The sequence below is a fragment of the Macaca nemestrina genome, chromosome 12, assembly GCF_043159975.1.
Source record: "Macaca nemestrina isolate mMacNem1 chromosome 12, mMacNem.hap1, whole genome shotgun sequence".
Lineage (NCBI taxonomy): Eukaryota > Metazoa > Chordata > Mammalia > Primates > Cercopithecidae > Macaca > Macaca nemestrina.
In genome coordinates, this window is record NC_092136.1 from 106796555 (window position 1) to 106821181 (window position 24627).

The 24627-nt window shown below is 35.3% G+C and overlaps 1 protein-coding gene across 2 annotated transcripts in view; it reads right to left on the reverse strand.

Annotated features, from left to right (window-relative positions):
• LOC105493756 (guanylate cyclase 1 soluble subunit alpha 2) overlaps nucleotides 1-24627 on the reverse strand; it is a 347998-nt gene that overhangs the window by 114522 nt on the left and 208849 nt on the right. For both annotated transcript variants that reach the window (XM_024796548.2, XM_071075528.1), the window contains exon 5: nucleotides 5641-6126. In XM_024796548.2, coding sequence (XP_024652316.2) covers nucleotides 5641-6126 — 486 coding nt within the window. The remainder of the gene's footprint in view (nucleotides 1-5640; nucleotides 6127-24627) is intronic.

Sequence of the window (24627 nt, forward strand, 5' to 3'; positions counted from 1 at the left end):
TGTCTAGATTTTTTTTTCCCACAAAGTGGTTAAGGAATTATAGTTAACAGGAGTCTATAGTTAATAGAAGACTAAAGCATAATAATATGTTGGCATAAATTAAATGAAATGTACATGATCTTAATGGCTTTTCTGACCCCTTTAATTGGTATTCATGGAGTTTGCAATTTATAAAGTTAACACAGTGTTTTCATTGGCCTTAAAAGACTTTTAGAAGAACTCAATGTATCTAGTAATTTTCACACTGTATTAATTCCAAGAGAGTCCCCAAGCACATTTTCTGCATTTTCAAGAAGGGATATAACCAACCTCCTAACTCTAGTATCTCAGTGATTCTAATCCTGTTTTAGTATTTAAAAGCTCAGTGGATATCTCTATATCCTTTGATGAGGTTGCCATATTCAGTTCCCCTTTGACATTGTAGACTTGTCCTATGTACCCCCTGATTCTAAGCTTACTTCTGTCCAGGGAAAAGACTCTGCTTCTTTATCAAAGTTTGTACTTATACCCGTATTTATACTTTCTACCTAGACATGCTGCCTGGTTTTCAGCTTCTGTCATCTAGTTCATTTGGGCCCAGTCCCAAGGTCTTGTATTCCCCAAGAGTTTGCCTGGATTTCCTCCTACTTTGCTAATTGGCCTGAACTCTGCTTTTCCAGCTAGACTTATAATACTTGCATTCCTTTGCCAATATGAACTTTGTGTTGTTGTTTTTCAGATTTTCAACTCAGGTTCCCTAATGTAATAGAATTTTGGTCCTGGTATTTCCTGGTTGCACTATCTTGTCTTACTATGGACTTCTTCCCAATCTAAACCTGACAATGTTTAATGCCATGGACATTTGCAAACCACACTTGAAAGCTGTGATGGGAATACTCCCTCTACCTTTACTCTGACAGAGAAAAGTATCACTAATTTTTTTTTTTTTCAGATGGAGTCTCACTCTGTTGCCCAGGCTGGAGTGTAGTGGCGAGATCTCAGCTCACTGCAACCTCCACCTCCTGGGTTCAATCAATTCTCCTGCCTCAGCCTCCCGACTAGCTGGGATGACAGGCGCCCACTACCATGCCTGGCTAATTTTTGTATTTTTAGTAGAAATGGTTTCAGCAGGTTGGCCAGGTTGGTCTTGAACTCCTGACCTCAGGTGATACACCCACCTTGGCCTCCCAAAGTGCTGGGATTACAGGTGTGAGCCACCGCATCCGGCCATCACTAACATTTTTAGAGTTACCTGGGCAAGGTGATTTTTAAAACCACATCAACTTTTATTCCATTTCACTGTTTTAAAAATATACCTCTTATTGCCTGCACCTGGGACCACTGCTCCCACAATACCTCTTTTGGTATGATACTTTCCATAGGAGGAATGAAGACGGAGGTGCTGGCTGGTTTCTAACAAAGAGAAAAGATGGCAGATGGGAGAATCTCCAACTTGACAGTATAACTACAGTTACTGATTCTGTAACATTGTTTTTAAACAGTTTCCACTTGGTTTCTGTCATTTGATCTTTGTCTAGATCACAGCCTAAATTGTATAAAAACTATAGGCTTTAGAATCAGACAAGTCTCAGTTCAAATTCTGACTTATGAGCCATGTTATCTGTATTTAACCTTTCCAAAACTCAGTTTTCTTATCTGAAAATATACATAATGCCACATGTTATTCAAGGAGGGATTAAATGAGATCATATTTTATTCTTTTCTAAAAAGCTCTGTGTGTGTATATATATATACACACACACACACACAAACATAATCACATAACACACATCCCTGTATGTCTAGATAGATACACCTGTCTGAGAAGTTCCGATGGCAGCTAATATTTACATTTACTACTATGCACCAGATGCTATTCTAAGTTCTTTGAGTATAGGAAAGCTCACTGAAATGCTTATGATGTAACTATGAGATTGATTCACTGAGTATCTTTATTTTATGGGGCACAGAACTGGAGAAAAGTCAAGTTAAAGTGCTTAAAGGTGAAAAGATGGGAATGCTAAAGATTATATTTAAAATAGCACTGGAACACTGTAACCATGGCAGAACAGAATCAGAGAAAGTGGAGAAGTCTTTCTCCCTGTTTATCTGAAATCAAAGGTTTTCCCAAAGACAAATTTAAAATAAAGCAAAATGTACATTAATTTGCTTCAATAGTCAATGCATTATTTATTATTATTATTATTTATATGCCATTGACTTACAAAATTAGATACTGGTTCCTTATGTTCATGAGAGAACAATCTGAGAAGCAAAATATTACATATGTTGTTTATGTCGACTTTTACTGAAAATTTGCCTTTCTAATTACAAGAGAAACAAAATTATAATCTAGACTTTCTTCAATTTGCCTAGCTCTTACTTAGTATTCATACACCTGTAACATCTGGGCAGTTAAGTATTGTAAAGGCTTTCATTTTCTCAGTGCTTGATATGAGCACAGCAAAATCCACAGCTTCTTCCTCAACCCTCTACTTTATAGAAAGCTTGATTATTTTAGCAGAATGGTCTTATTATGTCTTAATTTATCTAGATTCTACCACTGAAATTATAATTATTCACTCTATCATCTCCCTAATGATAGGAAAACATGGAGTAATGACATGAAGAAGAGAGGGGCAACCACAAATTTAGAGACTATCATGTCATAGCACACTATGAAAGCCCCATGTGGGTCACCCCATCTAGTTCTTTTCTCTTGGCATTTAGTTTTACCTGGCTTCCTTTCACATTTCTAAAAACATAAAAGGTGGGCTGTACCTTATTTTTCTCTGTGGTATCGTTATTCTACATAATTACCGAAATCCTATACACACTTTCAATTTAGCAAAACTCTTTTCATTTCATAAAATAAGAAGATTTGTGATCCTTACAAAAAATTCTACCACCTCTGGGATTTTTTGATTCAATAGTAATTAAAAATTTAGCAAATAGTTCATGGCTTAAAATAGCACTGTGTATATTTTCTAGAAAATACACTAGAATGTTTATGAAGATTACAAATCAGGCTGGTCAAATAGAAGTTTTCTAATTTATATCCCTCCTAACGCATTTCTTCCAATGTACTTTTTAAATCCTATACAGGACCAATATCTCTTTATTTGTCTTTCCTTCTCTGGCCAAACCATTATTGCTATAGATTTAGCATATATTGTATTTCCAGTCTGGATTTCCCAAACTCAACCTCCCTAATCCTGAATAAGCAGCCAAAGCAGCCCTATACACCTATCCTACATACATATACTTACTAGCTGAGATGGTTGAGTGTCAACTTCATTGGATTGAAGGGTAAAAAATATTGTTCTTGGGTGTGTCTATGAGGGTGTTGCCAAAGGAGATTAACACTTGAGTCAGTGGACTGGGAGAGGCAGACCTACCCTCAATCCAGGTGGGTACCATCTAATCAGTTGCCACCGTGACTAGGATAAAAGCAGGCAGAGGAATGTGGAAGGACTAAACTGGCCTGAGTCTACTGGCCTCCATTTTTCTCCTATGCTAGGTGCTTTCTGCCCTCAAACATTGGACTCCAAGTTCTTTAGCTTTTGGACTCTTGGACCTACACTAGTGGTTTGCTCGGGGTTTTCAGGCCTTCGACCACAGACTGAAGGCTGCACTGTTTTTGAGGTTTGGGGACTCGAACTGGCTTCGTTGCTTCTCAACTTGCAGACAGCCTATGGTGGGATTTCACCTTATGATCATGTGAGTCAATACCCCTTAATAAACTCCCTTTCATATATACATCTATCCTATTAGTCCCACCCCTCTAGAGAACCCTGGCTAATACACTAGCACTGAAGATATGTTAAGAACACCAAGCCCTGGAATCTTATTTAGTTATAATTCGTTGCAAAATTTCCTAAGCAAGTTTAGTTTAAGAAAAGTTGTGAACTAGAATTATTATGTGTGTGTGTGTGTGTGTGTGTGTGTGTAAACATTTTGTAAGTTAAAACTTGTTGATTATTATTATGACTAGATGAAACTGTCCATGGTTTAAAAATATATAGGAAAATTTGAAGATCATACAGAATATTTCTACTGTTTTTCTGTGAGATGTCCTAGCTTATATCAAGGGAAGGAATGCTTGATGTCTATGAAATCAAGTTGTATTTTAAAACCTTGAGCCTGCTTTGGTATACTCAGAAGCATCACATTTCTTCTTTTCTCAAAATCTAACTGATACTTATGTTTGTCAGGGATTCCCATGTTTTTTCCAAAGAATAATTTATTTATCTATTATCATTCTCATTTAGTTGTATGAACTTAGGGCTAAAAAAACAAAACAAAACAAACCAACAAAAAAAATGACTGCTCTAACTGGAGGAAGCGAACACCGCAAATCAGTAGTTTAGAGGGAAAAGACTGGTTGTTGCAGAGATTGGTGTAATAGTGCCCCAAGTATGGAGGAAGGAAAGTGTTGCCAAATTCAGCTGATCTCCTCTGTCCTGAAAGTGACAGTATAACATTACAGTATCTCTCTGGTTTAGAATCAGACATTTGGCTACCACTGCTGTAAATTATATACCAATAAATTATAAGGGAGTTAAAGATAATTTATAAGAACTTAATTTTCTATAACAAGGAAAATCCCTCATACATACTTCATACTGAATGTTTACCACTCAGAAGAAATTCAAGTAAAATATTTAACATTGGCTATATAGTCTACATAATGAAACTAAAGAGCTCCTTTCCCCAAGATACACCTTCATAAAAATGCCCTCTGGATGATAATATAAAATGTACAAAGTGAATCAGACAGGTTCTTTCTAAATCTGCTTATGTGAAGATCATACTATAAAAGTAAGTAGCTGGTCAATATGTAGTTGTAAAGAAGAAAATAAAACCTGCAGTTCACAACTATTTATACTAAAAGCTCTTGATTCCCTTTATATAAAAAAAGCCCTGCACCCTGACAAATTGTGCAATCCACGTAAGATTCTAGGTAAAGTTGTAGAGTTATCAATTAGGTAGATATGGAGCTAAATGGCTCAAAATATTGCTATGATCTTAATAAGAAATTAATAAGGAATTCACCAAATCAAACCAACAAATGGTGGTTGGCACCAATTTTGGGAGTTTTTCCATTATGTAGCTTGGAAAATTAAGGTACTTCCTCAAAAACCCATTAGTCATTTGAGCAATAGCTGGAGTATTTATATATAGGTCTTTTTTTTTTTTTTTTAGAATTATAGAGATCTCAGTTAATAATGCAGTGCAAAATCCTGATTAGCCATATTTGATAATACAATGCATATTTTAACTTGCTATTTCTTTTTAACTGTAAAAATAAAATTATTAGTTTATATTGGAATCCCATTTTCTAGGCAAGAATAATTCTGTGGTAAAAAGTCGCCTAAAATTCCACAAGTTTAATTTTCTAATAAAAATAAACATAGAGGAGTAGCTATACAGAATTTTTCCTTACTGAGCAATATCACGATTCTTCACGGTTATCTATGTTATTACAAATCAACTCATATTGAAAGTTTACTCATAAAGAAGAAACCCCTGTATTCTCTATAAAGATTTCTAAATTAAAGAGTTGTCAATTATTTAGTATTAAGTTTAAGTTAAAAAATCAATTTAAGATGACAAGTTACTATTAAAAAAATTTATATATAAGTAACTAAACTCCCTTACCTTATAAATATCCAAAAATCCACACTGGTGGTCAAATCTGGTGTACAGTTCATTCAGCATGCTGATTACTTGCATGGGAGTACACTGGGCACATATGGCTGTGAAGCCAACAATGTCTGAAAAGAGCATGGTGACATCATCAAACTTTCTGGCCTGTACTTGCTGCCCTTGCCACAATTGCTGGGCTACATCGCCAGGGAAAATAGAATATAGAAGATCCACTGTCTTCTTTTTCTCTTCTTCCAGGGCCTGGTGAGTTCTTTCTAAAGTTGCCTTTAATTTATCCATCCTTTTCTTCAAGCCATCTTGGGCCTTTGCCTGCTCACCAACCAAAATGACATCTCGGGTGGCATCATGGATAGGGATGTCTGAGAGATGTAGCCCTCGGCCCATGAGTTCATCCAACTTGTCCACACATGGAGAGCCCAAAAATAAAATGGAATTTGATTCCGGAACATGGATCATTTGTCCTTTGACTTCCATCACCTGTGAAATTAACATGGAATTTTGATCAGTACTCTTCACATAGTAGGTTCACAAAATTTAATATATTATCTGATGAATAGAAAGAAAAAAATGTTTTATTAGCAATACTCGGTTACTGCATCCACATAAGCAAATTTAAATCTGATTTTCAGCCAGTTTAAAATTCATGGTTCTGAAGAGAAACAATTGTTTTATATCTCACTCAGCTACTTTCTAAAGACAATAATGAAATGGAAAGTGAGATCAGTGAAAAGTGAACCAGGAAAACATTTTTTATTTAAGATGATACTCTCAGGTACATCATGAAACTGGTTTATGAGCCAATTCAAAAGCTTTCAGCCTGCTAAATAATAATAAAATTATGGTAAATCCATCAGTCAAAATAACTATATTTAACTGTCGTTAAAATAATACCCCTTTCAGAAAATAAATCCAGGAGGTTAAAATGAATCAAAGTAATTGTTTGGCCTTAAGTAAATCATTTCTCAACCATTATAGTACTTTGAAAATGTCCTAGTTATTGAGCTGGTTAGATTAGTGGACAGTTCTCTTATTCTTAAAGATAAAAATATAAACCAGATATCATTAAGCTAACATTATCAGAAAATATCACTCAACTAGCATGTTCATATAAGCTAAAAATAAATGAAAAAATGATAATTATAATATTAAAGGAATTTGGGTCATATGATAAAGAATCTGAGGGTACAATAATTTAAATCTATTCCTCTTTTCTATGCCCTTTCACTGGAGAATTTAGGGAACTGAGATTTAATGGGAAACTTAGCGAACACAAGCTTACACCCAGTAGCCTAACGAACACCTTCAGAGGGCACGAACAATGAGCACCAGTAGAAAAGGAAGGTGAAGGTGGGGTATGGCTACAACTATAGCTATTTGGATTGGACTAAGGTGAAACTAAGAACACCTGGAGAAGAAGCTAGTTGCAATTACTTAGAAAGAATAGGCTAAAAGTCGACCAATTGGGACTGTGCATCAGTTTCATCTGTGTTCCACTATCACACAGAATGTGCTCAATACGTGTATTTTCCTGTCTTCTTTATAGCTAAATAGTTAAGCTAGTTGATAAAAACTGGTGGCACTGAACAAACATGGAATAAACTGTAGGGATTTGGATTTTTAAGTCCGTTAATATTTTTACTTTGCTCCCTTGTACCATTCACCAAGATCTTATTTATATAAGAAAATAAAATGGAATCTTGCTTGATGTTATAATTTTTATGGAATTAAATGCTCATTTTACCTTATGTAAAATTTTTGCTAAAGTTCAGTATTTCATCCTTTTATTTATATGACTCTCATTTATTCACTAAAATATTGAGTATTTTCTGTTTACTAATAATGCTCTGCTCCAGATGATAAGGATAGAAAGATAAAATATGGTTCCCCTTTTCAAACATATCACAGTATGGTGGAGAACCAAATCTATATTGGGCCAGAGAATAGGAGGAGGAAGACATTCTAAATTCACCACCTAAAATAGGCTCTCAAAATACTGCAGGCTATGGTTTGAGTAAAAAGAAAATAATTGTCCTATAAAATATTTACAGATTGTTTTGTATATGTTTTGTATGTTTTTTGGGGGAGGAGTGTTGTTAATAATACATACTTTCTTGTTAATAGGATCTTAAGGGCATGGTAAGGAAGATACACATAATGTACAATCCCATATTTTAAAAATTATTATTATTATTTTTTTTTTGAGACGGAGTCTCGCTCTGTCACCCAGGCTGGAGTACAGTGGTGCGATCTCGGCTCACTGCAAGCTCCGCCTCTCGGATTCACGCCATTCTCATTCTCCTGCCTCAGCCTCCTGAGTAGCTGGGACTACAGGCGCCCGCCACCACGCCCAGCTGATATTTTGTATTTTTAGTAGAGACGGGGTTTCACCGTGTTAGCCAGGATGGTCTCGATCTCCTGACCTCGTGATCCGCCTGCCTAGGCCTCCCAAAGTGCTGGGATTACAGGCGTGAGCCACCGCGCCCGGCCTAAAAATTATTATATCCATTTTTTTAAGATTGACATAAGCGCAAAAACCTTGATAAGCTTAACAGAGTTAATCATACTTTTAAATGGCAATGATAACATCTGACACTCATATATTTAAACTTCTATGTAGTCTCTCTCTCCCTGTCTTCACATTTCTTTCCAATTACTTCTTTTTTCTTCTCCCTCTTGCTTCCTTCTTTCTTCGCTCTTGCTTCCTGGAGTTGCACTTTTTTCACCCTCCTCTCTTCATTTGGTGTTTGTCTCTCCTTCTGCTGGTCTTTCTTCCTCATCGCTTGGACCCCACTCTCTCATTTTTTTCCATTGGTTCCTGTTTTCTTTTTCTTTCTCTTTTCTTCTTAGGTATCAGCTTTAACATTTACCATCACAACTAAACCTTATTCTCTTTTGCCTTTATCATCTCCATCTTAATTTTAAATACGGAATCAGTGTATGTATGTATGCATAAATTAATATATATTGTTGCCTATATATAATACATTTTAAAGATTTCTTTAATTTATAAAAGTTTGAATTGAATACTTCACATTCCTGTCTCAAAAATATAAAACAGTAAATATGTCCTTGATTTATATGTGGCCATTAGTTTGTTTTCTGAAATCTCTACATAAACAGACCCTGAAAGAAGAAAAAGTTGCTGATTGCCTACACTACAGAAAAACAATACATAGAAGAGAAGCCCAAACAAATAAAGTAAATAACTTCCTTTTCAATATTTTCTATCAGTGAATTTTTTATTTAATAAATGGGCAGATTCAATGGCACCATTTGTATCTCTGTCACCAATGCATTTTTACTTTAATTGGAAAATAATATAAATTATCCTTCTTGAATTATTTTTCTCATTATAATTATAAATTCAGAAATTCATCATTATCTGAATTTATTAACTTAGCAATAAGCAAAACTATTATAAGAACTACATATTTGTATGTGAAAGAATTGTGGAAAATTGCTTAAAATAGAAACATCTATCTAAGGTTTTATTACATTTTATATCATATTGAAGTTTCAATGAGATAGCACAGAAGACATCAGAAAAATAAACTGTCATAACATTTGACAGATTTCAGAAATTGGTAAACATAACAAAGCAGAGTATTTTGCTTTGAGCTATAGTAAAGGGTTAAATGTCATACTATCACAAACCTTGGTTGTCAGGTTCTGTTAAAGTGTCTGCTTTATTTCTTTTTTCATTTTACTTTTATACTTGGTTGGGGGATACATGTGCAGGTTTGTTATGTAGGTTATTTCATGTCATGGGGGTTTGTTGTATGTTAATACACAGATATTTCTATGAAAATATTTACTACTGTTATCAATAAGTAATCAGAATTGAGTAAGTCCAGGTCATATAACTGCACATTACATGTTTTATATTTTTGCATATCTTGAGCATGGCCTAATCCATGCTCTCATGGAGCTTCAAGTTTTATAAGAAAATCATTTGAAGCAGTGTTACATAATAGTTTGAAAAGAAGAATTTGGAAGAAGTCAGGCCTGAATTTGAACTTCAACTCTCCTGACAATTAAGTGGGAAAACTGACCTAGGTTCAGTTCCTCATCCTTGCAAAGCCTCGATTTCCTTATCTATAAACTGGAAAAGATTATAGTGATGTTGAGGATGATGATGCCTGTAGCTAACTCAACACATCTCTGAGTACTTCTATTGCCCATGTACTATGCTGAGTAACTTAATTAATACTTAATTTACATTTTATTACTGAATTTTACTCTTTTGCTAGCTATTACTATCCTCAGTTTTAAGACTTAGAGAGGTTAAGAGATTTGTTAAGAATACACAGCTAATAAGCAGTAAGACCAACACTCAAACCCAAACTGGACTGACTCCAAGGGAAACACTCTTAACCACTGTGGAAGCCTGATGGTGAAGGAGAGAGAAGTGAAGAAATTACAATTTTAAATATAAATCAATGTGATGGCAAAACAACCTTCAAGAGATGTTCACAATGGGCAGTTGAAAAGAGAGAAATTGTTGCTACACATACAGATGTAGTTGCTATTTGCATGCCTATTCTTTAAAATTCAGTTCAGTAACAAAAACTGGGCACTTCTAGATTTAGTTTCTGGTCTTTCAGATCCCTGCAATGTAATCTATGAAAGCACAAACACAATGATATGTCCCCGGTGCTTCAACAATTAAAGGGGCGGCCGGGCGCGGTGGCTCAAGCCTGTAATCCCAGCACTTTGGGAGGCCGAGACGGGCGGATCACGAGGTCAGGAGATCGAGACCATCCTGGCTAACACGGTGAAACCCCGTCTCTATTAAGAAATACAAAAAACTAGCCGGGCGAGGTGGCGGGCGCCTGTAGTCCCAGCTACTCGGGAGGCTGAGGCCGGAGAATGGCGAACCCGGGAGGCGGAGCTTGCAGTGAGCTGAGATCCGGCCACTGCACTCCAGCCTGGGTGACAGAGGGAGACTCCGTCTCAAAAAAACAAACAAACAAACAAACAAACAAAAAAACAATTAAAGGGGCTTCCAGAAGGGCTATTGCTCTCACAGAGCAACATTTGCTTTCAAAGTACTAGCTTTAGCTAAAAACAGGAGACAGTGCCCAGCCTGAGAAGCTTCCATGTCCTTAATGTCCTGATATTCTCCCTCTCAAACCCACCATCACTCACTACCCAAGAAAGTATATGGCTAGAGTCACCAGCAAGAGAAATTTTGCACAACAAATGCCCAGCTAGGAATTACTCTTCATCCACATGGGCTGAAAATCCCCTCCATATAGAGACATAAGGATATCTGACCTGGAGAAGCTTGCTCTGCACCCTCAAGCAGCATTACCAAGGACAGTAGGAGCCATGAGGCATGAAATAAACCACGATGAAAATAGCACCACATAACCTCTGAAAATTACACAGTCATTGCAACTAAAAACCACAAAAATAGGCCAGGACCTACATGCCAAACCTAAACAGAGGAATTGACTGTTAAAATAAAAAATTGAAATAGAATCTAGAGTCTCCTAACACAATACCCAATTGTCAAAAATATAATAGAAGTCAACCATCATAATAAGAATCATAATAAGAACCAAGAAAATCACAACTTGAGTGAGAAAAGACAATCGATTGACGCCAACACTAAAATGAATCAGATGTTGGAATTATCTGTCAAGAATTTTAAAGAGGGCATAAGAAAATATTTCAACAAGCAATTATAAATTCTTTTTTAAATGAATTTTAAAAACACAAAATCTCAGTAAAGCAATAGGAATATAAAAATAACCAATGGAAATTATGGAACTGAAAAATACAGCAACAAAAATAGAAAACATGCTGGGTGGGCTCAAAATTAGAATGGAGATGACAGAGGATAGAATCAGTGAACTGAGGACAGCTTAATAGAATTTACTGAATCTGAACAACAGAGAGAAAACAGGCTCAAAAAAAAAAAAAAACTTTTAGGGATCTTTAGGACAATAAAAAAGAAATCCACATTCATATCCTGAGTTCCAAAAGTATAAGGGAAAGTAAGGTTGAAATAGTATTTGAATAAACCATAGATGAAAATGTCTTAAATTTGGTGAAAGACATAAACCCACAGATTCAACTATATGGATTCTAAATAAGGATAAACTGAAAGGAATTCACTCCAAGATACATCACAGTTAAACTTCTGAAAATTAAATACAAAGAAAAAATTCTGAAAGCAGCCAGAGAAACATGACACATTACTTATAGGCAACACCAATTTGAATGGCAGCTGATTTGTCATCTAAAATTATAGAGGCCAGAAGAAAGTAGCACATTATTTTTTCAAATTGAAAAAGAACTGTCAACTGTGAATTCTACATCTGGGGAAACTATCCTCCAAGAATTAAGTGGGGTGAAAGGACATCTGCAGGCAGACAAAAACTAAAAATCTTTGTCCTAGCAGATCTACTCTTAAAGAATGGCTAAAGAAAGGTCTTTAAACGAAAGAAAAAGATAAGAGAAAAAAAATATTTGAGCATCAGGAAGGAAGAAAAGGAACAGAAGGACTAGAAATATGGGTAAATACATAAAATATCTTCTCATGAGTTGTCTAAATCATATGCGATGACTGAGACCAATATGATATTATAATACATTCTGATACTTTGATCATCATGAGTGGCCTTACAAGAGGAAGGCAGAGGGAGGCCACACATGCACACACACATCACACACAAAGGAGAAGGTGACGTGAACAAAGAGACATAGATTAGAGTGATGTGACCTCAAGACTTGCCAGCAGCCACAAAAAGCTAGAAGAAGCATGAAGCAGATTCTACCTCAGAGCCTCTGGAGATAGCATGGTCCTTTTGACACTTTGGCTTCTGGCATGCAGCACTATGAAAGAATAAACTTATGTTGTTTTAAGCTATCAAGTTTGTGGTAGTTTGTTCCAGTAGCCACAGAAAACTAATACCTTAACTACAAAAATAACAAAATCTACAAATACTATCTAATTAATATCTAAAATAATTTGACAATCCAACAACAGCAGAATACTCTTTCTTAAAAAAAAAAGAAAAGGACATCATGGAGCATATACTGACCAAATCCTAAGCCATAAAAAAAAAACACCAGAATAAATCTCAAAAGTTGAAATTGTACAGAATATGTTAACTAGATGAAATAATACTAGAAATCAATAACTGAAAGACAACAGAAAAATTCCTAACAATGTGAAAAGGAAACAACACTTTTCTACACAAAAATGGAAATACAGCATATTAAAATAAGTAGCATGCAGCCAAAGCAGTGAAGAGAGTGCTTATAATCAAGGTGAGAACAAATCACAAATCAATAATCCAAGTGTCTACCTCAGAGAATGAAAAATATAAGAGCAAAATAAACCCAAAGCAAGCAGAAGGGAGGAAACGAAAACCATGAGAGGTAATCAATGAAATTACAAACAGAAAAACAATAAAGAAAATGAGCAAAAAAATGGTTTCTTCAAAAAAAATCAATAAAATCAGTAAAGTCTAGCAACACTGATGAAAATGACAGGTAAGTAAACAAAAATCGACATAAGGAACAAGATAGGGGTTATCACTATAGATAATATAGCCATTAAAATAATAAGGGAATATCACAAACAGCTTTACATTCAAAAATTTGACAGTTTAAAAGAACCAACCCCTTGAAAAAACACAAGCTACCAAAACTCAACTAAGATGAAACTGATAATCTGAATCTTTTTATAACCATTAAAAACATTAAATGTATAATTTAAAATTTTTTGAAAAGAAAATATTCAGGACAAATAGTTTTGCTGGAAAATTCTAACAAGTATTTGAAAACAAATTAACACCATTTTTTCAGTCTCTTCCAGAAAATAAAAGAGGAGGGAACATTTAAATGTGGTGTAGTTCCACCCCTTCCTAAAGATTACATCAGCTAAGTTAATGAAGAAATAATTCATTTGTCCTCTAACATTCATCTTCTAGCTAGGATACGATGAGGCATATGAAATGACATTTATATCTGGCCCAAATTAAACAATTACAATATGAATTTTCCTTAAAGCATATTGATAGGTGTCATCTTGCCCCAAAGATTTATCATTATGCAAAGTTTATCATTTAAGCTTGGAGTATTTGCACTAGGACCTCCAGCAAAAATAGCTCCTATAACTTTAGTTCCAATAGCTCCTATTTAAGACTAGAAACTAACTACTAAAAGAAAACATAGAGGAAAAGCTCCTTGACATTGCTCTGAACAGCGACTTTTTGGACATGACTCCAAAAGCACAGACGATAGAAATGAGAATAGATCAATGAGATTCTATCAAATTAAAAAGCTTCAGCACAGCAAAGGAAACATCAACAGAGTAAAGAAACAACATACAGAATAGGGGAAAATGTTTGCAAATCATATGTCTTACAAGGGTTTAGTATCCAAAATATACAAAGAACTCAAATAACTGACTAAGAAGAAAACAACAGATTAAATGGGCAAAAGGTCTGAATACAGACATTTCTCAAAAGAAGACACACAAATAGCCAAGAGAAATATGAAAAAAATGCTCAACATCACTAATCAATGATAAATGCAAGTTAAAAGATAAATGCAAATTAAAACCACAATGAGATCACCTGACACCTGTTAGAATGGCTATTATGAAAATGATGAAAAATAATGAGTACCAGCAAAATGCGAAGAAAAGAGAACCCTTGTAGACTGTTGGTGGGAGTGAAAAATTAGTAGAGCCATGATGAAAAACAGTATCGACATTCTTCAAAAAAGTAAAAATATAATTACTATATGATCCAGCAATCTCAATACTGAGTGTATATTTAAAAATGAAATCAAATGACAGCTATCTGTACCCCCATGTTCACTGCAGCATTATACACTATAGCCAAAATATGGAATAAACCTAAGTGTCCATCAACAGATGAATGGATACTTGTGGTATGGAATGTGGTATATACAAGCATACTTCATTTTATTGTGCTTCACTTTATTGCCCTTTGCATATATTGCACAGTTTTACAATCAAAAATCTGTGACAACCTACTGCCACCAAATCTACTGGTGACATTTTTCCAACAGCATATGCTCATCTCATGTCTCTGTGTCATATTTTGGCAATTCTCATAATATTTCAAGCTCTTTCATTATTACATGTGTTATGGTAATCTGTGATCAGTGATCCTTGATGTTACTATGGTAATTGTTTTGGGGCACCACAAACCACCCATATAAGACAGTGAATTTAATCAACATCGTGTGTGTTCTGACTGCCCCACCAACCAGCTGTTCCCCAGTTCTTCTCCCTCTCCTCAGAGCTCCCTATTCCATGAGAACAACAATATTGAAATTAGACCAATGAATAACCCTACAATGACCTCTAAGTGTTCAAGTGAAAAGAAAACTTGCAGGGCTCTCACTTTAAATCAAATGCTAGAAATGATTAAGCTTAGTGAGAAAGGCAGGTCAAAAGCTGAGACTGGTGGAAAACTACACCTCTTAAGCCAGTTAGCCAAGTTGCGAATGAAAATGAAAGGTTCTTGAAGGAAATTTCAAAAAATGCTACTCCGGTGAACACACAAGTGATAAGAAAGTAAAACAGCATTATTGCTGATCTGGAGAAAGTTTTAATGGTAAGCATGGAAGATCAAATCAGCCATAACATTCTGTTTAGCCAAAGCCTCATCCAGAAAAAGGCCTTAGATCTCTGTAATTCTATGAAGGCTGAGGGAGGTGAGGAAGCTGCAGAAAAAAGCTTGAAGCTAGCAGAGGACGGTTCATGAGGTTTAAAGAAAGAAGCCATCTTAAGCATTAACAGTTTGGAAGAAGTTTATTTCAACCCTCAGTGATGACTTTGAGAGCTTCAAGACTTCAGTTGAGGATATCACTGCAGATATGGTAGAAATGGCAAAAAGCACTAGAATTAGATATAGAGCCTGAAGATGTGGCTGAATTGCTTCAATCTCATGATAAAACTTAAATGAATAAGTTACTTCTCACGGATGGGCAAAGAAAGCGATTTCTTGAGAAGCAATCTACTCCTGGTGAAGACACAGTGAACACTGTTGAAATGACAACAAAATATTTAGAATATTACCGAAAATTAGTTGATAAAGCAGCACAGAGTTTGAGAAAACATATTCAAATTTTGAAAGCAGTACTACCATGAATACAATGCTATCAAACAGCATTGCAAGCTATAAGGAAATGTTTTGTGATAGGACGAGTCAATCGATACAGCGAACTTCATTGTTGTCTTATTTTAAGGAATTGTTAGAGCCACCCCAACCTTCAGCAACCACCACCCTGATGAGTCAGTTGCCATCTACATCAAGGTAAGACCTTCCACCAGCAGAAAGATTATGACTTGATGAAGGCACAGATAATCATTAGCATTTTTAGCAATAAAGTTTGTTTTTTATTAAGGAATATACATTTTTCAGACATAATGCTATTGCAAACTTAACAGACTACAGTCTAGTGTGAAAAGAACTGAAAATGCACTGGAAAGCAAAAAATATTGTGTGATTTGCCTTTTTGTAATATTTGTTTTATTGGAGTGGTTGTAACCAAACCCACAGTATCTCTGAGGTGTGCCTGGATATACAAGAGAATACCATTCAGTCTTACAAAAGAAAAAAAGACTATCTTTTGAGACACCATGTTTGAACATGAAGAACATTATGTAAAGTGAAATAAGTACAGAAAGACAAGTACCTAAATACTGCATGGCCTCACCTATATTTGAAGTATAAAATTCAAACTCATAGACAGAGATTAAAATGGTGGTTACCAGAGGCTGGGATATGGAAGGATTGAGGAGATGTTGATCAAAGAACACAAACTTTCAGTTAAAACATAAATAAATAAAAATAATGTAGAAGAGGTTTGTTTTTATTATTTGTTTTCATCATTTGATGTGTATTTGTGTGTTGATTCTTAACAAACAATTATTCCAAAAAAATAAGGTGCTTTGACACAAAACCAACTTTCCTCCATAGGGCTATTTATTTTTTTCAAAACATATCATCCTAAAGTCTGCATTTATAATAATGATTCATTTATTTGTTTTAAAAATATTTACTTAATATCTAAAACCTACCAATATTATGGTCTTCCTTAAGAAATTGTCACAGTCACCACAGCCTTCAGCACACACCACCTTGATTAGTGAGCAGCCAATACTAGGCTAAGCACTTTTTTAAAAAAATATTATTCATTTAGAGACAGTCTCACTCTATCGTCCAGGCTGGAGTGCAGTGGCATGATATTGGCTCACTGAAACCTCTGCCTCCCAGATTCAAGTGATTTTCCTGCCTCAGCCTCCCAAGTAGCTGGAACTACAGGTACACGCCACCATGCCTGGCTAATTTTTGTATTTTTAGTACAGACAGGGTTTAAACATGTTGGCCAGACTGGTCTCAAAGTCCTGCTTCAAATGTTCCACCTGCCTCAACCTCCCAAAGTGCCAGGATTATAGGCATGACCCATGCACTCGGCCTAGCCTAAGCACTCTAAATATGCAGGAACTAAAGCAGAAAATATTTGGCTTTTTACTGAAGTGAACCATAGAAAAGTATATGTGTGAGGAGAGGATATTAACTCAAGGCGAATTCTGCTACTGTTTATTCAATAGATTGAAATGTTGCCTTTGTTGACATGAGATACTATATAATTCATATTGTTTATTCATTAAATAAACAAAAATACCAAAAATATAGCCCTTCAGACAATTTATCTTTCTGTGTTTATTTTCTTGTGTGTTTGCATTTAGTTTCATTTCTGTTCTTTAAATCTCAGAAATTCATTCTAAAAATGGATTTGAATTCTTTTTGATAAATAAGCCGTAAACTACATAACCAAGTCGATTTAATGTTCCACGATTAGATGTCACTTTTCTTTTTAAATCACAGCAGGATTCATATAATATTTCAAGGAAATAGGTCTGTGCTTTATAGTTGAAAGAACATCATCAACAAATATTTTGGCATTCTGTTGTGCAAATTTTCCAAATACGAAATGTTTATGTTTTGCTTTTAGATTTATTCAATTTTACTTAAGCATTAAATTTTATGCTATGTGGATAATATTAAATTTATATGCAGTCTTTAATACCTTACACAAGCTGCCTTTTTTCCCAAAGGATGAAAACGATTTTATTTTTCAGCACATTCACACAATCAGTAAATCATACACATGAAAGGCACAGAACTAAAAGTTTTCCTTGCTTTAAAACCAGCAGTTAGCCTGAACCCCTGGGGTGCTTTTGTCACCACACTGTCATTCACACATCCCATGGGAGATGTGGGTTCTATTTCTATATCTCTGGTTTATATACCTACACTTCAAGAAGCTATAAGAAATATATAGCACCACCATTCAATGTTCTGCAAAGACAGAAAATTCTCTACTTTTTTCAAGGAAATAGTACAAAAATGATTCTGCACAAAACACTAACACAGTGTTACACAGGAATGAATGACACCTCCACAGCATAATAGCGAGCCATTTGGATGTGTAAAGTCTTACTGGCCATTCTGGCCCAGCCAATTTAACACAAAATATTCTGATAAAGCCTTAAAAAAGACTAACATCCAATTACTATTATTTATGTGTTTGTGTATTATTTTATATCATTAAATTATTATTATTTTATGTTAAAATTTATTTGTTCTTCCATTCCTCATTTCAATTCTGTGGATTAAGCGTGAGGAACAAGTCAGGGGTGTTTAATATATTACTTAGTAATAAGGATAGTGTTTTGGCATTCTGGCTGAATTGCATTCAATATTTAAAAGAAATAACTAGAATTTATGCTGGGACCCAAGTTGGCAAAACCCACTGTTACATACTGAGAATCCTGGCTGTTGCATAAGCAGAATTAAGAAAATTTGAGTACAAAAGGAACTTTCTAAAGGAATACTAGAACAGTTGCTTAGTCTATGGCTAAAGAAATACAGAGGACTGCTAAATTTAGTATTTATTTATTTTTCAAATTTTAGGATTTACGTAGAAATTCAAGACTTATCTTTTTACATTACCATATGAAGAATTTGTTTTTTTCCTTGCTTTGCTAAATATTAACATTTTAATTGACCATGACACAAAAGTAAAATTATGAAATTTTCCACTATCATTGTTTCTTTTTATTTTCTTTTCTCAACTTTTATTTTAGGTCCAATGAACTCATGTGCAGGTTTGTTACATGGGTAAATTGTGTGTTGCTGGGGTTTGGTGTACAAATGATTTTATTAACTCAGGTAGACAGCATAGTACCCAACAGGTAGTTTTTTGACCCTCACCCTCCTCTCAGCCTCCTCCCCCAAGCAGGGCCCAGTTTCTGTTGTTCCCACTTTTGCATCCATATGTACTCAACGTTTAGCTCCTACTTATAAGTGAGAACGTGCAGTATTTGGTTTTCCGTTCCTGTGTTAATTCACTTAGGATAATAGCCTCCAGCTGAACAATTTGAACAAGTAATACAAATTCCAAGAGTTTTGGTCTCAAAAAGGTCTAGAGTTTAAGAATATTTTTTAACTCCTGTACTCATCATTGTCCCTTATCAAAGTAAAGCATTTCTTTCACAGGTTATACAGTATAATGTATATTAATGAAAAAAAGATACATTGGAACATCACAATTTGTCATCAACAATTTTGTGATTAAAATAATAGTTGAAGGCATTGGAATGTATTCTAGGAAGAGGGAGAATAGGAAATAAGACACAGAAGATATTAATATTTGTAATTGTTATTTTAAAAAATGTAGATTTGGGGGAACATGTACATGTTTGTCACATGGGTATTTTGAATAATGGTGGGGATTGGGCTTCTGGTGTACCCATCACTCAAATATTGAACATTGTACCCAAGAAGTAATTTTTCATTCCTCAGAGCCCTCCTGAGTTCCCTGCTTTTGGAGTCCCCACTGTCTACTATTTCCATCTTTATGTCCGTGTGTACCCATTGTTACTGTAGACTTATAAGTGAGAACAGGGGATATTTGATTTTCTGTTTCTGAGTTAGTTCACTTAAGATAATGGTTTCCAGCTCCATCTATGTGGCTGCAAAGGATATGATTTCATTCTTTTTCATGGCCACATAGTATTCTTTGGCATGTATATACTACATTTTTAAAATAAAATCAACAGGTGGTAAACACTTAGGTTGGTTCCATGACTTTCTTATTGTGAAGTACTGTGATGAACATTCAAGTGCAGGTGTCATTTTTAATATAATGATACCCAGCAGTGGGACTGCTGGGTCAAACATTTGTTCTATTTTTAGCCCTTTGAGATATTTCCATACTGTTTTCCATAGAGGTTGAACTAATTTACATTCCCACCAACAGTGTGTTCCTTTTCTCTGCATCCACACCAACATCTATTGTTTTTTGACTTTTTAGTAACAGCCATTCTGATTGGTGTATGATAATATTTTAGTGTGGTTTTAATTTGCATTTCTCCAAAGATTAGTGATGCTGATCATTATTTCATGTTTGTTGGTTGCTTGTATTTCTTCTTTTGAGAAATGTCTGTTCACGTCCTTTGCCTACTTTTAATGTAGCTGTTTTGTTTTGTTTTTTGTTTTTTCTTGTTGAGTTGTTTGAGTTTCTTATGAATTCTGGCTATTAGTTCTTTGTTGGAGGCATAATTCGCAAATATTTTCTCCCATTCTGTATGTTGTCTGTTTACTCTGTTGATTTTTTTCTTTTGCTGTGCAGAAGCTTTTCAGTTTAATAAAGTCACATTTGTCTATCTTTGGTTTTGTTGCATTTGCTTTTCGGGTCTTCATCATAAATTATTTGACTAGACCCATGTTCAGAAAAGGTTTTCCTAGATTTTATTTTTAGGATTTTTGTAGTTGCAAGTATTATGTTTAGGTATGTGATCCATCTTGAGTTGATTTTTGTATATGATGAGAGATAGGAGTTCAATTTTATTCTTATGTGTATGACTAGCCAATTTTCCCAGCACCCCTTATTAACTAGGTTGTCGTTTCCCTACTGTTTATTTTTGTCAACTTTGTCAAAGATCAGTTGATTGCAGCTATGCGGCCTTATTTCAAATTTTTTTTTAATTTTAACAACTACACATGATTCAAAATATCCACTAGACTGGGGAACTATTGTCTCAAATATCATTTTGTCCATCCAATCCATCCACTCAATGGTATAAATGAAAACAAGACATGGAGAGGAGGACAACTTGCATGACATCACAAGGCAAACTGGCAAGAAGGCAAGGATTGAACCCTGACCTCTTGACCTACACAGCCCACCACAGACGACTCTGTGCCAGAATATGTTTTCACAAGAATGAAGACTAGAATGTGGAGTTCAGTGGAATCCCAGAGCTAGGACATGAACAAGCCCATCAAGTAGCCTGTAAATATATTAATCAAAGATGAATCATAGAACTATTTCAACAAATACTCCAGAGAGTATTTGTTTTAACAACTTTATTAATGATTTTCCTCCACATTCGTGAAAACATTAAAGATGTAAAGGGGCCCTTACATTTTCAGTCGCACTGCTATATTTTATAAGAGGAATTATATGTTTGCTTTGTTTCCAATTTGGAGATTTGAGTGCTCTGGGCATATCCTTAATATTTGCCAAGAGTCTGCCTGATGAACAAAGTCAATCTGTGACTTAATAATAATCTTCTAATTAACCCTTGGATTTGTATAGCATGTTGGAATTTTCAAAGTTTCCACATACCTTGTTGCATTTTGTCTTCCTGCAGTTGTGTGGAACACACAATCACAATTACTGTAATCAGAGAAGCTAAGATGAGGGAGGTTTGGGTGAGTTGCCAGAGTAAGTTAGGGAGCCCTGATTGGGGCCTGGACCGCCTGTCTCACTCAGTATTCTTTCCATACATGGTGTGGAAAGATGAAAAGAGTGAGACTTTTGAAACTAAAAATGGCCTGACTTTAAAGCCTAGTTCCACCACTTGCTGGCTGAGTGACGACAGACAGATCACATGGCCTCTCAGGGTCTTAGCATCCTCATCTGTAAGACTGGGATAATGATAATTTTAACAGAACAGGGTTAGGATGAATATGATGGTTAATACTGAATGTCATCTTGATTGAAGAATGCAAAGTATTGAAGAATGCAACAATTCTATTAAGCTGCAAGTTAAGATTGCCACCTGGATACTTTGAGCTCCTCCTACCTTTAAGTCAACAGGCTAAGAAGGGAGTTACAGTGTTGGTTGGGGTGACTGACCTGGACTATCAAGATGAAATCAGTCTACTATGTCAAAATGGAGGTAAGGAAGAATATGTGTGGAATACAGGAGATCCCTTAGGGTGTCTTTTAGTATTACCATGCCCTGTGATGTGATTAATGTCAATGGAAAACTAGAACAGCACAATCCAGGCAGGTCTACAAATAGCCCAGATCCTTCAGGACTGAAGGTTTGGGTCACTCCACCAAGTAAAAAACCACGACCTGCTGAGGTGCTTGATGAAGGCAAAGGGAATACAGAATGGGTAGTAGAAGGTGTCATCAATACCAGCTACGATCACATGACGAGTTGCAGAAATGAGGAGCATAATTGTCATGAGTATTTCCTCTGTGTTTTGTTAAGAACATGTTTCAGCATGTATACACTTGTTCTAAGAAAATATATTTCATTTCTCCTTTATCATATGACATAAGATTTATTGACTTCATGTCAGCATTTAAGTGTTATTAACTTTATGTGAAAGCATTTGGATTGGGGATTGGTGCATTTCTGGTTGTACAAAGGATAGTTGTATTATCTTAGGAGTAATTATGAACTTATTATTGTCTTTATTTGAAGATTATGTGTGATTTCAGGAGATGTGAATGGGTTCAAGTTGACAAGGGGTAGACTTGTGATGGTTATTACTGAGTGTCAACTTGATTGGATTGAAGGATGCAAAGTATTGTTCCTGGGTGTGTCTGTGAGGGTGTTGCCAAAGGAGATTAACATTTGAGTCAGTGGACTGGGAAAGGCAGACCTGCCCTCAATCCAGGTGGGCACAATCTAATCAGCTGCCAGGACTGCCAGAATAAAAGCAGGCAGAAGAAAGTTGAAATATTAAACTGGCTTAGCCTCTGAGCCTACATCTTTCTCCTGTGCTGGATGCCTCCTACCCTCGAACAACAGACTCCAAGTTCTTCAGCTTTGGGACTCAGACTGGCTTCCTTGCTCCTCAGCTTGCAGACGTCCTAATGTGGGACCTCACCTTATGATCATGTGAGTTAATACTTCTTAATAAACTCTCCCTTATATATACATTTATCCTATTAGTTCTGTCCCTCTCCATTTAAACAATGGAGTTTAAATGAAATAATACATATCAAAAGCATAGGCCAGTACCCACATACACATGCACGCAACAACTACTATCAATTATTACTGTTGTTATTAAGCATTATGACAATGATAATGATAATTTAGCTGGCATATGAAAGATACTACCAACAGGAACTATTAATAATGAAATTATGTTGAAGAATTTATAATACATTTTATGAAGCTATATTGAATAAGCATGGAATACAGATTAAAAATACATCCTTATTCAGTACAGCATTTTCAATAACAGTGAAACTCTGGAAACAACTAAAATGTCCACAAATAGATTTCTGCTTAGTTTTATCAATTAAAAACAGTTTCACAAAGCATAAAATTACCACATAAATTATAATATCATGATGAAGGTTGACTTTGCACTAGCAAAATGTCTCAGACACAGATCAGAATTTGTCTTTCTAGACATTCCCGTGAACATGAACAACATGTAAAAAACTTCTTGACAAGATAATAGAGTTCAACTGAAGAAGTGTTCCTTGGAGGCTTGCTGTGATGGTGAAAAGCACGTGGGTTATTGGGATATGGCAAGGAAGTGCCCCAAGATGGGTAAAGGAAATTTCAAAGTCCCAGAGGGAAAAGAAAAATTGCATATTTAGAGCACTGAAGAAAGGCCCATATAATGACAGCAGAAAGCAAAAGGTTATTGGTCAGTGTCTTGTCAGGTTACAGAGATAATGACTGAGTTATGGCCATTGGAATGTGAGTTTAGCCCATGTGATTCTCCACTTCTTTCTCTACTCTTTCCCCAGTAACCATGGAGGCCACTTGTCTAAGATGGTAAAATCACAAGATAGGAGATTGGATCCCACAGTCTGTCTTGCAGCAGGGCTGCTCAGTAGAGACACCTGACCTGCCTCAGAACTATGATGTGAGCAAGAAATAAATGTTTCCTGTTTTAAGGGACTGGGATTTCAAGATTGTTTGTTATAGCAGCTAGCAATATTTACCTTGACTAATACACCAGGTCTTGGTAAGAAATCATTTTCCCCCAACTCCATCATACACTTGAGATGTGATCTAGACTCGCACCGCCTCCATACTAAGACTGTGGTGAAAAGAATCCATAAAGATTCTTTCCCAACCCAGTCTGACTATATTCACTCTCATTTTAATTAATATATTTCCCATTTTTAGGTTCTATGCCATAAATTAATTAAAGGCAGGTCCTGAGATTAACACATATTTTAATCTGTAATTCTGAGTCCAAAGCTTTGCTCAAAGGACTAACATGCAGTTGGTTTTATGCTCATTCAACATTAATCATCATGAATTATAATTTCAAATCAATTTTTATCTCTTTGAAAGTAATTGTATGTGTAGTCTGCATTCCAGTCAGATGGTTTTAAAGCCTTTCAAGTATTCTCTAAATAATTTAAATGGTTTCTTAAATCTCAGTGTTCACAAGTAGTTTATAAATTAATACATTATTTGGGAAAATATTGAGGATAACAATCCCTCTAAAAATGAAAATCTCTAGGGCAAACTATGTATTAGAGACTTTATTCCTTTTTGATGTTTATCTTAACATTTAAAATTATCATCTGATTTAATTTTATAGTAACCTAGTTAGTGTTATTAGAAGGTATAACACAGAGACTGAATGAAGTGACATGTCCATGGCTCAGGAAACAGAGGTGCAGGACTAGGATACA